The sequence below is a fragment of the Seriola aureovittata genome, chromosome 16, assembly GCF_021018895.1.
Source record: "Seriola aureovittata isolate HTS-2021-v1 ecotype China chromosome 16, ASM2101889v1, whole genome shotgun sequence".
Lineage (NCBI taxonomy): Eukaryota > Metazoa > Chordata > Actinopteri > Carangiformes > Carangidae > Seriola > Seriola aureovittata.
The window spans coordinates 21,814,014-21,827,694 of record NC_079379.1 but is presented as its reverse complement, the minus strand read 5'-3'; the positions used below and the strand labels follow the sequence as shown (position 1 = coordinate 21,827,694).

General features: G+C 38.7%; 1 protein-coding gene across 3 annotated transcripts in view; it reads left to right on the top strand.

Annotated features, from left to right (window-relative positions):
* The window catches only part of LOC130183882 (CMP-N-acetylneuraminate-beta-galactosamide-alpha-2,3-sialyltransferase 1-like), a 58,850-nt gene extending 47,994 nt beyond the window's left edge, over positions 1-10,856 (top strand). For all 3 annotated transcript variants that reach the window (XM_056399623.1, XM_056399626.1, XM_056399624.1), the window contains 4 exons: positions 446-625; positions 2,910-2,955; positions 5,089-5,208; positions 5,485-10,856. In XM_056399623.1, coding sequence (XP_056255598.1) covers positions 446-625; positions 2,910-2,955; positions 5,089-5,208; positions 5,485-5,658 — 520 coding nt within the window. In that variant the 3' untranslated portion in view covers positions 5,659-10,856. The remainder of the gene's footprint in view (positions 1-445; positions 626-2,909; positions 2,956-5,088; positions 5,209-5,484) is intronic.
* The last annotated feature ends 2,825 nt before the right edge of the window (positions 10,857-13,681 follow it).

Genomic DNA, 13,681 nt, shown 5'->3' with positions numbered 1-13,681 from the left:
CTTCCCCTGACGAAACCAAAAGCCACTGTCAAACGATGTTCCCACCAATTACTGCTCCAGCCAGAGTGAGTATTGTTGGACATAATAATAGGGATTCCTCATCTAGCTTGCCAAGCAGTAATTGTTGTGCTCTAAATGGACAGTGGATTGTTCTGAATTGCTGATTGGATGTCCAAAACACGGTGAAAACAGGACAAATTGCTTTTTGTATTTTTGTTTTTTTCCCCTCCCCATCAAAATGGCGATCATGCCTGGTTCTGCTCGTCTCGGTGTCAGTGACCTTTGTAGATTGTGGGGATTGATATAACAAAAGCCATTTTTGTAACCTGGGTGAAAAAACTCAATTTGAGCTGTCCCTCGAAAATTATGAAGATGACAAAGTAAAAAAAATAAGAGGAAAGAAGGACATGAGAAAAATAACCCAGTAACCAAAATGTCCCTGCAGAATGAACCAGGCTCCCACCAGTGGCTTTGAGGGGGATGTGGGTGCCAGAACAACTCATCATGTCATGTATCCAGAGAGTGCCATAGACTTGGACAACACCACCAGTCTGGTGCTGATCCCCTTCAAGACTCTGGACCTGCAGTGGATCATTAGTGCTCTCACCACAGGCACCATTAAACAGTAAGTGTACTTATCCAGCTTTAAAGCTGCTATAGTCAGTGTTTTTATATTAAGAACGGGTCAAAAGTGTAAAAAGGGGTTCGTAGTGATGAATCCGCACACATTGTTTTGGTTTGACAGCCCACACCTTTATTCGGTTTTGGTTCACTTTCACTTTTTCATCAGTCTCATTTGCAGCCACTGTCTGCTAGCTTTCCCAGCACCACACGACCAACAGTCAAAGTTAGCAAGTAACTGGTGAACGTATCGAGACATTTAGCAGCTAAGCAAGACAGACTTAACAAGAAAATTAATACTGGACTTGGAAACATGGCTATAAATTAATGTTGCGCTAATGCTAACGTTTGGTAGCACTTTAGCCATATGATTGTAATAAGGGGAAAATATCTCAATGTTGTGTTTACAACCTGTTGCACTTTGACACCAAAATCTTGAAAGAACAAACAATAGACTGATTTAAAAAAGTAAAAAGGATAAAGAAATGAAAAAATTACATGAAAAAACACTAGAAAGATATAAAATGAATTTGTCCAATACAAATTCATCACTCAAGACGTGATAATTAAGAAAATTCACACACATATTTTTGTTTTTCATTTCCATTTGGTCCATCTTATTTCATGTAATTGTAAATAATGGTCATTGTTGCTTTCCCAGAATATCATTATTGGGAAAAACTAACAAATATAAATGAGCTTTTATTGTAATTAATAATGTGTGGAGCAGAGATGCTTCCTGTACCACCCCATTTGTCAATGAAACCAGAGTTCAAGAACTTTCACTGTGCTAGAAAATGACTCGTCAATGCACCATGATGGTGCATGTGTTGTCCTCCCAGATTCATTTACACTCATTTCAAATACCAGATTGCCATAACAATCACACTCACTCAGTATATTTGTCAGACTGCCATAACAGGGATAATCACTCCGTTTTAATCTTTCAGTAAATTTCACCTTCAGCTGCTTCATTCTCAATGACCCATAATCATTAGCTTGATTACTGGACATCCAGAGCAAAAAATTAAGCCTCTGCCAATTAATGCAGCTGCCAATAACCGAAACACGCCAGTGTGTTAGATGGTGGAAGGACGAGCAAGTCCAAACAAATTTTTCCTATAAATGTGCAGTTGTCTTCCAACTCTGCCAAAGCAATCTTTCTGCATCATTAAATTTCACTTTACTGGCAGTACTGTCAGCATTACCTCCGCAGCCATTTAGATCTTCACTGGCTGTTGTGAATTACTCTGTTACATTTTCTAGACTTGTTAAATAACACGGGGGTCTATGAAAGGACAGACCCCCGTGTGAGGGGACACAGGGGTAACTGTTCACACACCTGACTTTAAATAGTACCCGTCCTGGTATTAAAGCACTTCTCTATGGAACAATGTCAAGCCTGCGTGTGTGAAAGGATGCACCTTTTTAACATTAGGCTGCAGGATGTACTGTAGCGTACACCAGAGGCAAGACAGGTGATTTTTATGTCATGCCACACAAATCACAGAGGAACTGGTTAAACAGTCTATATCATCTTTCAACTTAAATAAGCCACACTGCTGCAGAGGCAATAGCTTTGATTAACCTTGCTTTAATTGGAAACATTTGTTTGAATTGTATCTTCCTATGAAATCATAATATTTCATCTCAGCCATTATGGCGTCAATGAAATCTGCACAGGCGCAGTGCAGAATTTGCATGTTTAAATGTTTAATTTATCAGCTCAATACGATTTGTTTTCATGAAAATGGTGCTCACACAAGTTTTGCATGTAGAACCGCCTCTATATCTGCTTCCTGTTGCGGTTATGCGCCGTTGCGAGGCTTCGAAAGAAGCTTTTCATGTGCAGACTGGGATGGCCACCTCACGGGAGCTGCACACACCTTTATTCAAACAGCCTCTCCCAGTTTTTTTAAGTTTCAGCTTTGAACCGTCTTCACCAACCTGGAATGATGAACGAGTCCACGCTGCACGTCCCCCATGTGATGAATGATGCAAAATACAAAAAATAAGACAGTGAGCGTGTCGACTGAACAGCACTTTGACTTGCTCGACATGACTTTGGAATCTGCCCGTGATATTCAATCAGCTTTCCCGAGACAGTCGTAATGTTCCTGACACTGGGCATTATATTTTTAGACATGCCCTCAGTACTGTGATTGTGGATGTGGTACCAGTGATTGCAGACTCTCACGCAGAACTGTGTTCAGCAAAACAACATTTCAGGCTATTTTTAAGGCAGCTGAAGCCCAGATTTTAAGTCCCTGGTGTTCTTTGTGTTACAGCACGTATTTACCTGTCATGTCCAGGATAAGAGCAAACAAAGATAAGGTAAGTTTTACAAGAATTATACCTGCATACATTTGTAACTTTAACAAAAAAAAAAAAGATAACATAAGATTACTTTTGTTTGAATATGATGTTTTTGATAATAAGAAATCCAAAAGTGTGTGTACACCTGAACCACTTATATGTGATTATTGAACATCTCATTCCAAAGCAAATGGCCTGATGTGTGTATCAGCTTTTGCAGTAGCGATATGCAGTAGTATCACATGCTGATTCATAGTGCTATTAACAGTGGTGGAAACTTGCAAGTACAAAATTTAGGTACTTATGAGTATTTTCATTTTTTTCAGATTTTACATGTGCAGAGGAAAATATTGTATTTTTTATTCCTCTGCTTTTATTTTATATCTTTAGCCACAAGTTACTTTTCAGATTATGATTTTACATGCAAAATATGTGACGATCTTAAAATTAAAAGTAGCTAAAAAACTGGCTGCACATTTACAAATTACAACATTGAGTAATAATATTTAATAATAGAATCTGATAATACTTTTACCTGAGGAGCTATTTGAACGCAGTTTTTTTTTTTTTCTTTTTAAGACTATGATTCTACTTTTTCTTAGATAAAAATCTGACTGCTTCCAACACTGGCTTTTTCACTTTGACAAGTGCTGTGTTGCTGCTGTCTGACGGGCGTATGGCACATCAGAACAGTGTGTCACTTGGTTTGACTGACACTCACCGCTCATGCCAGTATACGACACTTCCTCAGCCTTACATGTCACTGCTGATTATGGTCTGTTGCTGCTGTGTGCCACATAAACATCTCATGCCACTGGTCTCCTACTGACAGCTGTTACAGCATGTACCGTGTAAAACTGGAAACTTCTGTCATAACGTTATACTGGAAGATATCTATTCATAGTTGGCAGCTGTTACTGAGTCGTTGAACACTACACTTTTCTTTTTCTTCTTTTCCTTTTTTTTAGTGTTTGATTAATTTAGTTATATGATTCAATATTAAATCATGTTGTTGGAAGCTAAATATATACATTTATTTATGAAGATAAAAGGCAGTAGAAAGCAATTTCATGCATTGAATGAAGCAGAGGGCAGTGGCATAAGAAGAGGTATCCGCCAGTAGAACACCAGCAACAGGCCACATGTCAAAGTGACGTTCCCTTAGGAATCGGTATGTTAAAAAAAACAGCTGTATAAGCCGATGCCACTTAAACGGGAGTGACACACCATTGACCACTTTTCAATCTCAGTCTAAGTGAAGTGTGTCCCTTAATTTGAACCGAGGGGATCAGTCCAAACCATTAAAAAACAGCTCCAGCCTCAAGCTTCTCAAAACAAAGCGCACTACATTTCTGTCGGTATATGGAGTATAAAATGCTATTTCATGTTTTTAAAGACACAGAGCAATTTTACATGCTGTTGTCTCACACTTTCAACTGTTGCAACAACCTCTACACCTGCCTCAACAAAAGAAAAAGCTTTCAGTCGGCTTCAGACTGTACAGAACTCAGCTGCCGGGCTTTTAACAAGATCTGAGAAAAGTGACCACATCACACCGTTTTCAGCCTCCTTGCTCCGGCTCCCGGTACATTTTTTGGAATTGATTTTAAGATCCTACACTATTGACTTTTACAGCTCTTCACGGCCTCTGTCCATGTTATACATCTGTCCTCTTAATTGCATATGAACCAGTTCGTAGCCTGAGATCCTGGAGCAGAGGTCTCTTAGTTGTTCCCGAGGCTGAAAACTAGAGGTGACTTCATTTCATTGACTGCACAGATTTCTTGATTCGAATAGATCTTTGCCGGTGAAACTGTAATTGGTTCTGTTTTTATTGACTGGCTAGAGTCCGAAATTATTTATGGATTCATTGATTTTTTTATTGATTGCCCTTTTGTTGGTGACTCTGTGTCCTTGTATGACCTGCTTGTCTTATTTTGCTGCTCTTTGTAATGCACATTGTAACATGGGTTCAGAAAAGTGTTCCTTAAATAAAGATTATTATTATTATTATTATTATAAAGCTTATATTGAACATGTGTTCTTTCTGTTATTTCTTTTTAATTACCAAGTGTTTTATGGAAGTATAAAATAATAAGCAGATTCCAAACTTGAACCAAAAAGCTGAACGTCATATTAATTCTTTTGCAGGTGTTGATTTACAGTCCCACATTTTTCAAATACGTGTACGAGTCTTGGCTCGAGGGTCACGGACGATATCCTTCAACCGGCTTCCTTAGCTTACTGCTCGCCATCCACATATGTGACAAGGTAAGGTGGACGGCGGTATTCAGTACATGACCTCCACAAAACAAGAGCTGCTTTGAATTCTTCAGCGAAGTGGAATAACTGTACAAGGACAACTTGTTTGATGTTTTATGAGATTGCATTTTCAGAATAAAAAAATTTGTTTTGGAAAATGAGGGAATCAAAAACATGTGGAAAACTGAACAAAATCGATAGACGAATAAATGTATAAAGCTTGTGCAGATGATGTTTTACTGCAGTCGTGACACAGTAGTGGGTTCTGTTTCTCGTCTCCTCCAGGTCAGTGTGTTTGGATTCGGGGCTGATCAGTACGGAAACTGGCACCACTACTGGGAGGAAAACCATTTGGCCGGAGCTTTCCGTCACACGGGAGTCCATGATGGAGATTACGAATATAATGTCACCCTGCTGCTGGCAGACAAGCACAAAATCCGAATGTTTAAAGGCAGATGATACCCAGCCCGTATGTGCAGTGGGCTGAACCCCAAATGAACCCGAGCAGCTCTTTTAATGTTTATTTTTCCTTCACCTCGCACCGGAAGAACCTTTTTCATCGCCATGATTTCCAAGAACATTTTACTTGTCTGTCCAGATTTCTGTTCTTCACTGAAGCTACTGTTTGAGAAATCAAACTTCTACTGACAAAGCAACAGTTTTTCTTTGTTCCCGGACACAGACCGCGACAAGACAGAAACAACCACTGCCACTTGTTTCAGGACGTTTTCATATTAGGTACAATTGCTTTGCACCATGCCTGAGTACCGTACCCGAATACACTTGCGTATCTGCACGCTGTGATACAGTAGGTGGCGTTGTGCACCTAGTTGTTTTGCAATCTGCCAATAAACACAAAGAAGAAGGAGAATACACTTGAGTTACTAAACTAAAGAACATTTCTTTATGTTGTCGCTCTGGTGTGGAAAGGCAGAAAATACTCTCAAATTATTCCATAAATATTGGACTTTTTGTGGTAAATGGACTGCACTTATTATAGCGCCTTTCTCGTCTAAGAGACCACTCAAAGCGCTTTACAATACTTGCCACATTCACCCATTTACTCACACCAATACACACAGTCATAGAACAGCCATCAGGGGCAATCTGCGGTCCAGTGTCTTGGCCTTACACATCGACACAGCGACTGGAGGAGGCGGGGATCGAACCGCTCACCTTCCGATTAGTGGACGACTCGCTCCTCCTCCTAAAGTGTGTGTGCGCAGCGTCCCGTAGGGATGTGTGTGTTTTTCGTCTGCACAAATTTCAAACAAGCATATCCTTTCGGGGCCAGATGGTAGTCAGATGGTAAATAATAGTCCACGTCCGTGTTTTGGTTCAGTAGTTTTCACACATGATACGAACCATGCCTCAGTGCACACGGGGACCGGGAATGTTTAGTGGATCCGTGCTTGGGTACGTTACAGTGTCAAAGCCCCGTCACTCAAATAACGTCATGGAGTGACCAGAGAAGAAGACGAGACAATGGTCTGGTTGGCAAGCATGCTATACATAAAAAGCTTTAGTATGTGTACACTCTGTATGTTCTTTTTTCTTTTAACTGGCGACCATTGTGGCCACCTGAAGCTTTGTGCGTTAATGGTCCCTCACACTGACAGCTGTAGTCAGACAAAGTGCCATAATTGCTGCATTGATGTATAGACTTAGCGAAGGGGATTTTTGTACAAAACTCATCACTGTCATTTATGCAGAGAAATATAACCACTGTCTGCTGATCTAAAAGGTGTAGGCTGCACTGAAAGCTTTTTACAGTAAGTGCAAAGCGACAGGCTTCACAACAAAACACATCATCGACTGTGCTGTAAATATCCCTTCAGTATAAATTCCCACCAAATGGCAGTGACGGTGTCTTACATTATAATAACGGCATGTATCAGAAAAATCAGTTCTGCTTTCATCACTCTGATTCTGAATCTCACCACAGAGCTACGCATCTGTTTGACTGAAAGCTCAACAAGGCCAAGGGACACGTAAAATCAAACCAAAACAAGCCTCAAAGAATATACACTCAGCGAGCATTTTATTAGGAACACCACCGTGTAGATCCTCCCTTTGCTCTCAAAACAGCCTCAGTTCTCCGTGTCGTTGATTTCACAAGATGTTGGAAACTTTTCTTTGAGATTCTGCTCCTCGTTGACATGATGGCGTCACGTCATTTCTGTGGATTTGTCGGCTGCACATTCATTCTGCCAATCCCCTGTTCTACCACATCCCGGAGGTTTTTCTGCTGGATTCAGGTCTGGAGACCGGGGCGGCCGCTGGAGTACACGATGATTGATTTGTATTAAGGGCCCAAGGTGTGCCAAGAAATCATTCCCCACACCGTTACACCACCGCCTCCAGCCTGGACTATTGACACAAGACGGGTTGGATCTATGGATTCATGCTGTTGACACCAAATCCTGACCCCACCATCTGCTGTCTCAGCAGAAATCCACATTCATGCCCACTGCAGCCTCTGATAAATGTTCTTGGCTGACAGGAGTGAAACCCGATGTGGTCGTCTGCTGTTGTAGTTGACATGTTGTGCTTTTCTAAAAGCTCACCACAGTTGTAAAGAGTGATTGTCTGAGTTACCATAGACTTTATGTCAGCTTTAACCACCTGGACATTCCCCTCATCAACAAGGCCTTTCTGTCCACGAACTGCCCAAAACAAATGTCCAAATACCTGAAAACTAATCAGTCTTACATGTACTTTGTGTTTCGCACTAATTAACAAATAGTCACATTCTAATAAGCTAAATTAAGATAGTAAACATGGTAAACAATTTACCATATAGAGTGCTGCAAGGATGATGTAATTTTGTAGTTAGCATCTCATTTAGCCACTCGTCAGAAACCTTGTGTGTTAACTACAGACTTTATTTCAGCCATCTAACCAAAAACGCATTTAAAAAAAAAAAAAACCCATTGACTACGAGACGAGGGAACTGGAAGTGCTAAAATGCAAACTAATTTCCACATTTTAGAAATCATTTTTGCAGTGCTTTATTTAGCGTTGTCAGTTTGAGCATGTTAGCATGCTAACATTAGCATTTAGCTCAAAGACTCATAGAGCTGCTAGCATGTCTGTATGATGTAAACTCCCTCCAGGTTGTTAAAATCAACAGATCTCCTGAAAAAGTAGAGCGGACCTGACCACAGCTCGAAGGTAGCTCCTATCCCTCATTAACTATGACCCGTTAGCTTTCAGTGTTACAGTGCAGCTGAGCCTGTGTCACTTTTAGCATCAAAACTGTTCAAGAAATCTAAGATTGAATATCAGTGTTATTCTCTTACCTGCATGTCTCATTCCAAACTGAGTTGTTTTGGGGTTGATTTTTTTTTTTTTTTAAGTGTCTTGGCCTTAAAGGACTTTACTGAAGACCTGAACCAAGGTGTGGATTAAGAGGACAGCCATAGTGAAGTAATCAATGAGATTTTCATCACTCAGTGTGAAGAAAAATGATAGAAAGGTTTTAAATGCTTGAGGTGTCACACAGACACCAGGTTCTTCATCAAGTTGTGCACAGTCATAAATCATGGACAGCTGACATGACACAGCCTACACAGGGGTGCCTTAGCATTAAAATCCACAATGTACTGCACACTTTTAATGTACTCTGTGACATGCAAGTGCCTTTAATTGGAGTTTTTTAAGACTTAATTTTACCATTAAATTTAACTGCATTGTAATTATCTTTGTTATTCCTTGATTTGTCAGTAAACTTTACAAATTTATGTTATTGTTGTGTAAACAGTGTAAATTTGAAAGAACTATATGCATGATAGATACAACAATATAGCCATTTAAGAGATTCTTGTTTGTGCCACAGAAGAAAATGTTGGGTATATACAGTACATGTAGGGTAGGTATGTGAAAAACCTTTGGATTAGCAGTGAGACACAGTGGCTTCGGAAAGTATTCAGACCGCTTCTCTTTGTGCACACTTTAATATCTTGTAGATTTAATTTTAAATAAATAAAACTGCCATTTTTTCCCCTCAAGCTTTCAATCACGACAAAGTAGAAAAACATGCTTTAGAATTTGTCTGCAAAATTTATTAAAAATCTAAAACTGAATAATGAATCAAGGGTCTGAATACTTTTGTAAATGGCAGACTTCAAGTTGCAGTTTTAATACATTTTCAAAAAACTCTAAAAACATGTTTTCACCTGGGTCACTGAGTGTAGACTGATGGGTAAAAATGGAAATTGTTATCCATTTCCAAGTGAAGTGGTGTGAATACTTTGTGAAGCCACTGTGTGTTTTTATCCAGGCTTGAAATTATTAACTGCACTTGCTGAACTTGTAGATGTTTGAATTCTGTGTTTTATTGCTTCAAGAAAACACATAAGCACTTCTCCTGCCCTCACGTTTTCATTGTCGCTGACAAAATCTGTCGGATCTGAAATGCTGTAAGTGTTGTTTCAGATCTGTCGGGAGCTGAGCTCGGCGGTGCTTCTCTAAAAGGCTATGATTTGCTCCATGTGCCTTGTTCCATAGTGGGACATTTGCACTGTCAGTGTCGTCAGTGATCTTTTACCTCTCTGTGTGAGAGCAGGCTGATAGGAAGAGGAAAAACCACAGTATTTGTTCACCTTGTATGCATATCAGTTGCCACATAAGACAATAGTGATGTGCATTTGTTCTGCAGGGGACACTGTCACCTAGTGGACAAGATCTCACGTATCAGCATTAACATGGCTTGATTGGTCCTTTCCAGGGACTGATGTAATGACTTAAAACTTTAGAAATTGTATTCATTTTTAAAATGTTTAAACCTATTCACAAAACCTGCAACATGCCTGAGATGGATTTGCTTTTACATCCAGGTGAGGTCTACAGAACAATAATAATAATAATAGTTATATAAAACCCATTAAAGCAGCTCTGTCTGAAAAATCACATTTTTATATTCATTGTATATTTTCTCCAGCCTGAAGAAGTCCAGGTCACTGGCTTGCTGCTTGGTACTTCTTGTGTGGGAGAGCTGGATAATGAAAACCTTGCATTATTCAGTAATTCAGTTATCTGTGGACTCCCACAATACTGTAAAATACAATTGCGGCTTCTATTTTTTTGCTGAAATGTGTGAAAACAACAAGGAGGTTAATAACTTATAAATAATACATTTCACAAGCTTTATCCAAATTTCGAGATGGGAGTTTGTAATTGAGATGGGTAAGTAGAGCTTGCATAGTGGGCGAAGTGAAATGGCATCCCAAATCTATTTCACATGGAGGATATTACAAATTGATGACAGATTAAATGAATTAATCTTTATTGCACTGGACAGATGCAAAACAAGATAATTATAAATAAAATATGTCCCTCATTTGCAGAGGAATGCATGATGTTTCTGACGTACATAGACACTAACTTTATTCTAAAGAATATCCGCGGTCGACAACCTTGAACTTATTTCTTCTTTTTCTACTATTGGAAGGATTCTGTTTTTCCCTTTTATAGATACTCATTTCATTTCCATTATTTCAGTTGTTTTCCTTTTTAAAGGATGAAATTGGGAACACGGCCATTAGTCAGCTTTAATTAGTGAGTGAGGGGGGTGTTCATTCGAGTCAGTAATAAGTTTGTTTATTCTGCCATTACAGACCACAATGACTAAACCTAATAAAAATGAGTGAATGCCAGCAGGTTTCCGAGGTTCTTCTTTCTTCTGTCTATTTAATGAAAAATAAAAATGACTCTCTGCTTTCACATCAGTGTTGTGCTGTAAGAATCAACATAATTACATAAAGACATGATGCGACACCATGGGGAAATAGCATCTGCCATAAATATTGAATGGTGAACCGTGTTTCGACAGGATGTATGTGTTTTATGATTGTGTAGTGAAATGAGATTATTTAAGCTACAGTTGTTATCCCTGAGGAATTGGCCATGAATTCTGCTGCACATTCACTTTGTCTTTGTTTTTTCCCTTTTTTTTTTTTTGTTCATGATGAAGCAGCTCGGCTCTTTTCACAGCTTGACTTCTAAGTACAGCTGTTTTGTGGGTGCCGCGGGAGAAACTTATTCAATTTCACAAATGATTGTAATTAGTGTGGTTGCTGAATCAGCACTCACACGCTTTAATAATAACATTTAAACTTTCATTTTGCCCGAGACACTCATTATTTTTGTATCTTATTCATAAAAAGCACAAACTTCTTTCAAACGTCAAAACTAAAGACTAATGAGAATTAACAGACACATTACGCATGAAAGGCGATGGAGTCCTATTCACTCCCACTGTATTTATAGTTCAGCCTTTATGCACTGTACATGTAACATTAATTTTTCAGTTTGGCCTGCTGATTATCTATGTATAAGATCATGATAATGGACAAGGAAAGATAATGAGCTACACAATGCACTGAACTGTAAGGAGTCTGCTTAGCCATCACTTTATTTATATCTCAGCCAGTGAATAAAGGCACACTCCAATCATATTTCAAAATGCCCAGTATTGAACTTTGGTCAGCTATATGAACACGTAATGATGACAAGTACTCTAATATGGGACGCTGATCAATCATACATAAGCCCATAATAAAAAACATTTATAGTGTATGAGATATAAATTAGATATGAACTTGCTGGAATCCAGTTTAAAAGCATTTGATTTGCTGGATGCTCTGAATTATACACAGTTCAAATGATGACAATAAAATGATGACAATAAATGATGAGGTCTGGTTGTGATTAATGAATTGAATTTGAATATCGGGTCTCATTCAGCCCGAGTGTGTTTATAATACACTCATTATTGCACAAGAGTTAACGAGTGGAATGGAATCAATCCATCGTAAATGGTGCAAGGTCGTAATATTATGTCTTAGGTTATAGTGCGCGGAAGTCTATTGGACATGCAGCCATTGTGTGTTGTTACATGCATAACAAAATCCATTTAAATTACTTAATGCTCAGTACTGCATACTGATCAGCCACATAATTTCATAGAGGTAGCAGTCATACAGCGAGTTACAACAGCGTTAAGATCCTGCAGTGCTGCCACCATTGCACTCTACTTGCACTATACAGCAGATTCTATTAGGATTATACAAGCATCATAATCATATGATGTTGACATGAGCTTACGTATGTTCTGATGACATTCAATCAGCGGAGGGAAAAGTACTTAGATCCTCACATTTCAACTACAGCATAAACTATTACAAGTAAAAGTTCTGCATTAAGAATTTTGCTCTGGTGAATAAAAGAACAGATTTATTATCAACACAAAATAAAGTGCTCACTGTGAACAGGTAACCCCTTTCCAAGTGTGACATTATTATTTATGATTATAGTAAATGATTGTAGAATCATTACTGAAGCATTAGCATGTAAACAAAACATTGCAGCGGGTCGGTGGAGTTCCCTTCAACTGCTTTTTATATACTGTAGTTTAATCAATGAGAGGTAATCAAGTTGCTTGTTATGTAAAATATAAAGTAGCATGAAATGAAAATAAAAGTAGCAGCCTGATAAAGAAATGTAATATTGTAATAATTACGAAAGAAAGAAAGAAAGAAAGAAAACACTCTGAACAATTTTGTGACAAAAAGGCAACCTCCATTTGGTGATGAAGATCATGTCATATGATTAAAAGCCCCAGAAGAGCTTCTAAACAGAACCTGTGGTGGGATTTTCCCAACTAATATAATTTAATATTATATCAGTGTTGGAAAGTAATGTGTACATTTATGGTGAAAATACTGCACTTTAGTACAATTTTGAGGTAGTCATAAGACTACTAATAATAATTACTTGAGTATTTCAATGTATGCCATATTATACTTCTACCCCACCAATTCAGAGGCTCATATTTTACTTTTCACTCCACATTTACTTGATACCTTTAGTTGCTATTTTGCAGATTCAGATTAACAATACTAAACATAATCAACATATAGAATAGGATGTATTATCACACTGTAGGTTCAAATTGTACTGATCTTTGGGAGGGGAATTTAAAGGCAACCAAGCAGCACATAAAATGATTACAATTAGCACCAGCTTCACCAGCTGCAGGATTAAAGCGATGTGCATACAAATGAACCAGTAATTATAATCCAAACATAGATTATGAAGTGGCTATTTTGCATAATGAGTAGACTAGAAGCACTCAGAGTGCTACCACCTCCACCAAAACCAGTGTTGAACGTCATACACCAACATACACCAGACTTCAAAGAAAAAAAAATGAAATTCATGGTAAATGATCTGAATCTGCCCTAAAAAAAATGTAATGGGTTCGTCCCTGGTCCATGTCTCATCCTTTCACCAAGTTCGGTGCAAATCCGTTCAGTACTTTTTTGTTTAATAATGACAAACAAACAAACACACACATACAGGTGAGAACACAACCTCTTTGACGCAGGTAATGAAGGCGACACACACGTTAGCGCCGTGGACTACAGCGACCATGATGACTCAGTGAGTCACTCCACTCGCTAAAAGGGGGTGTTCCCCT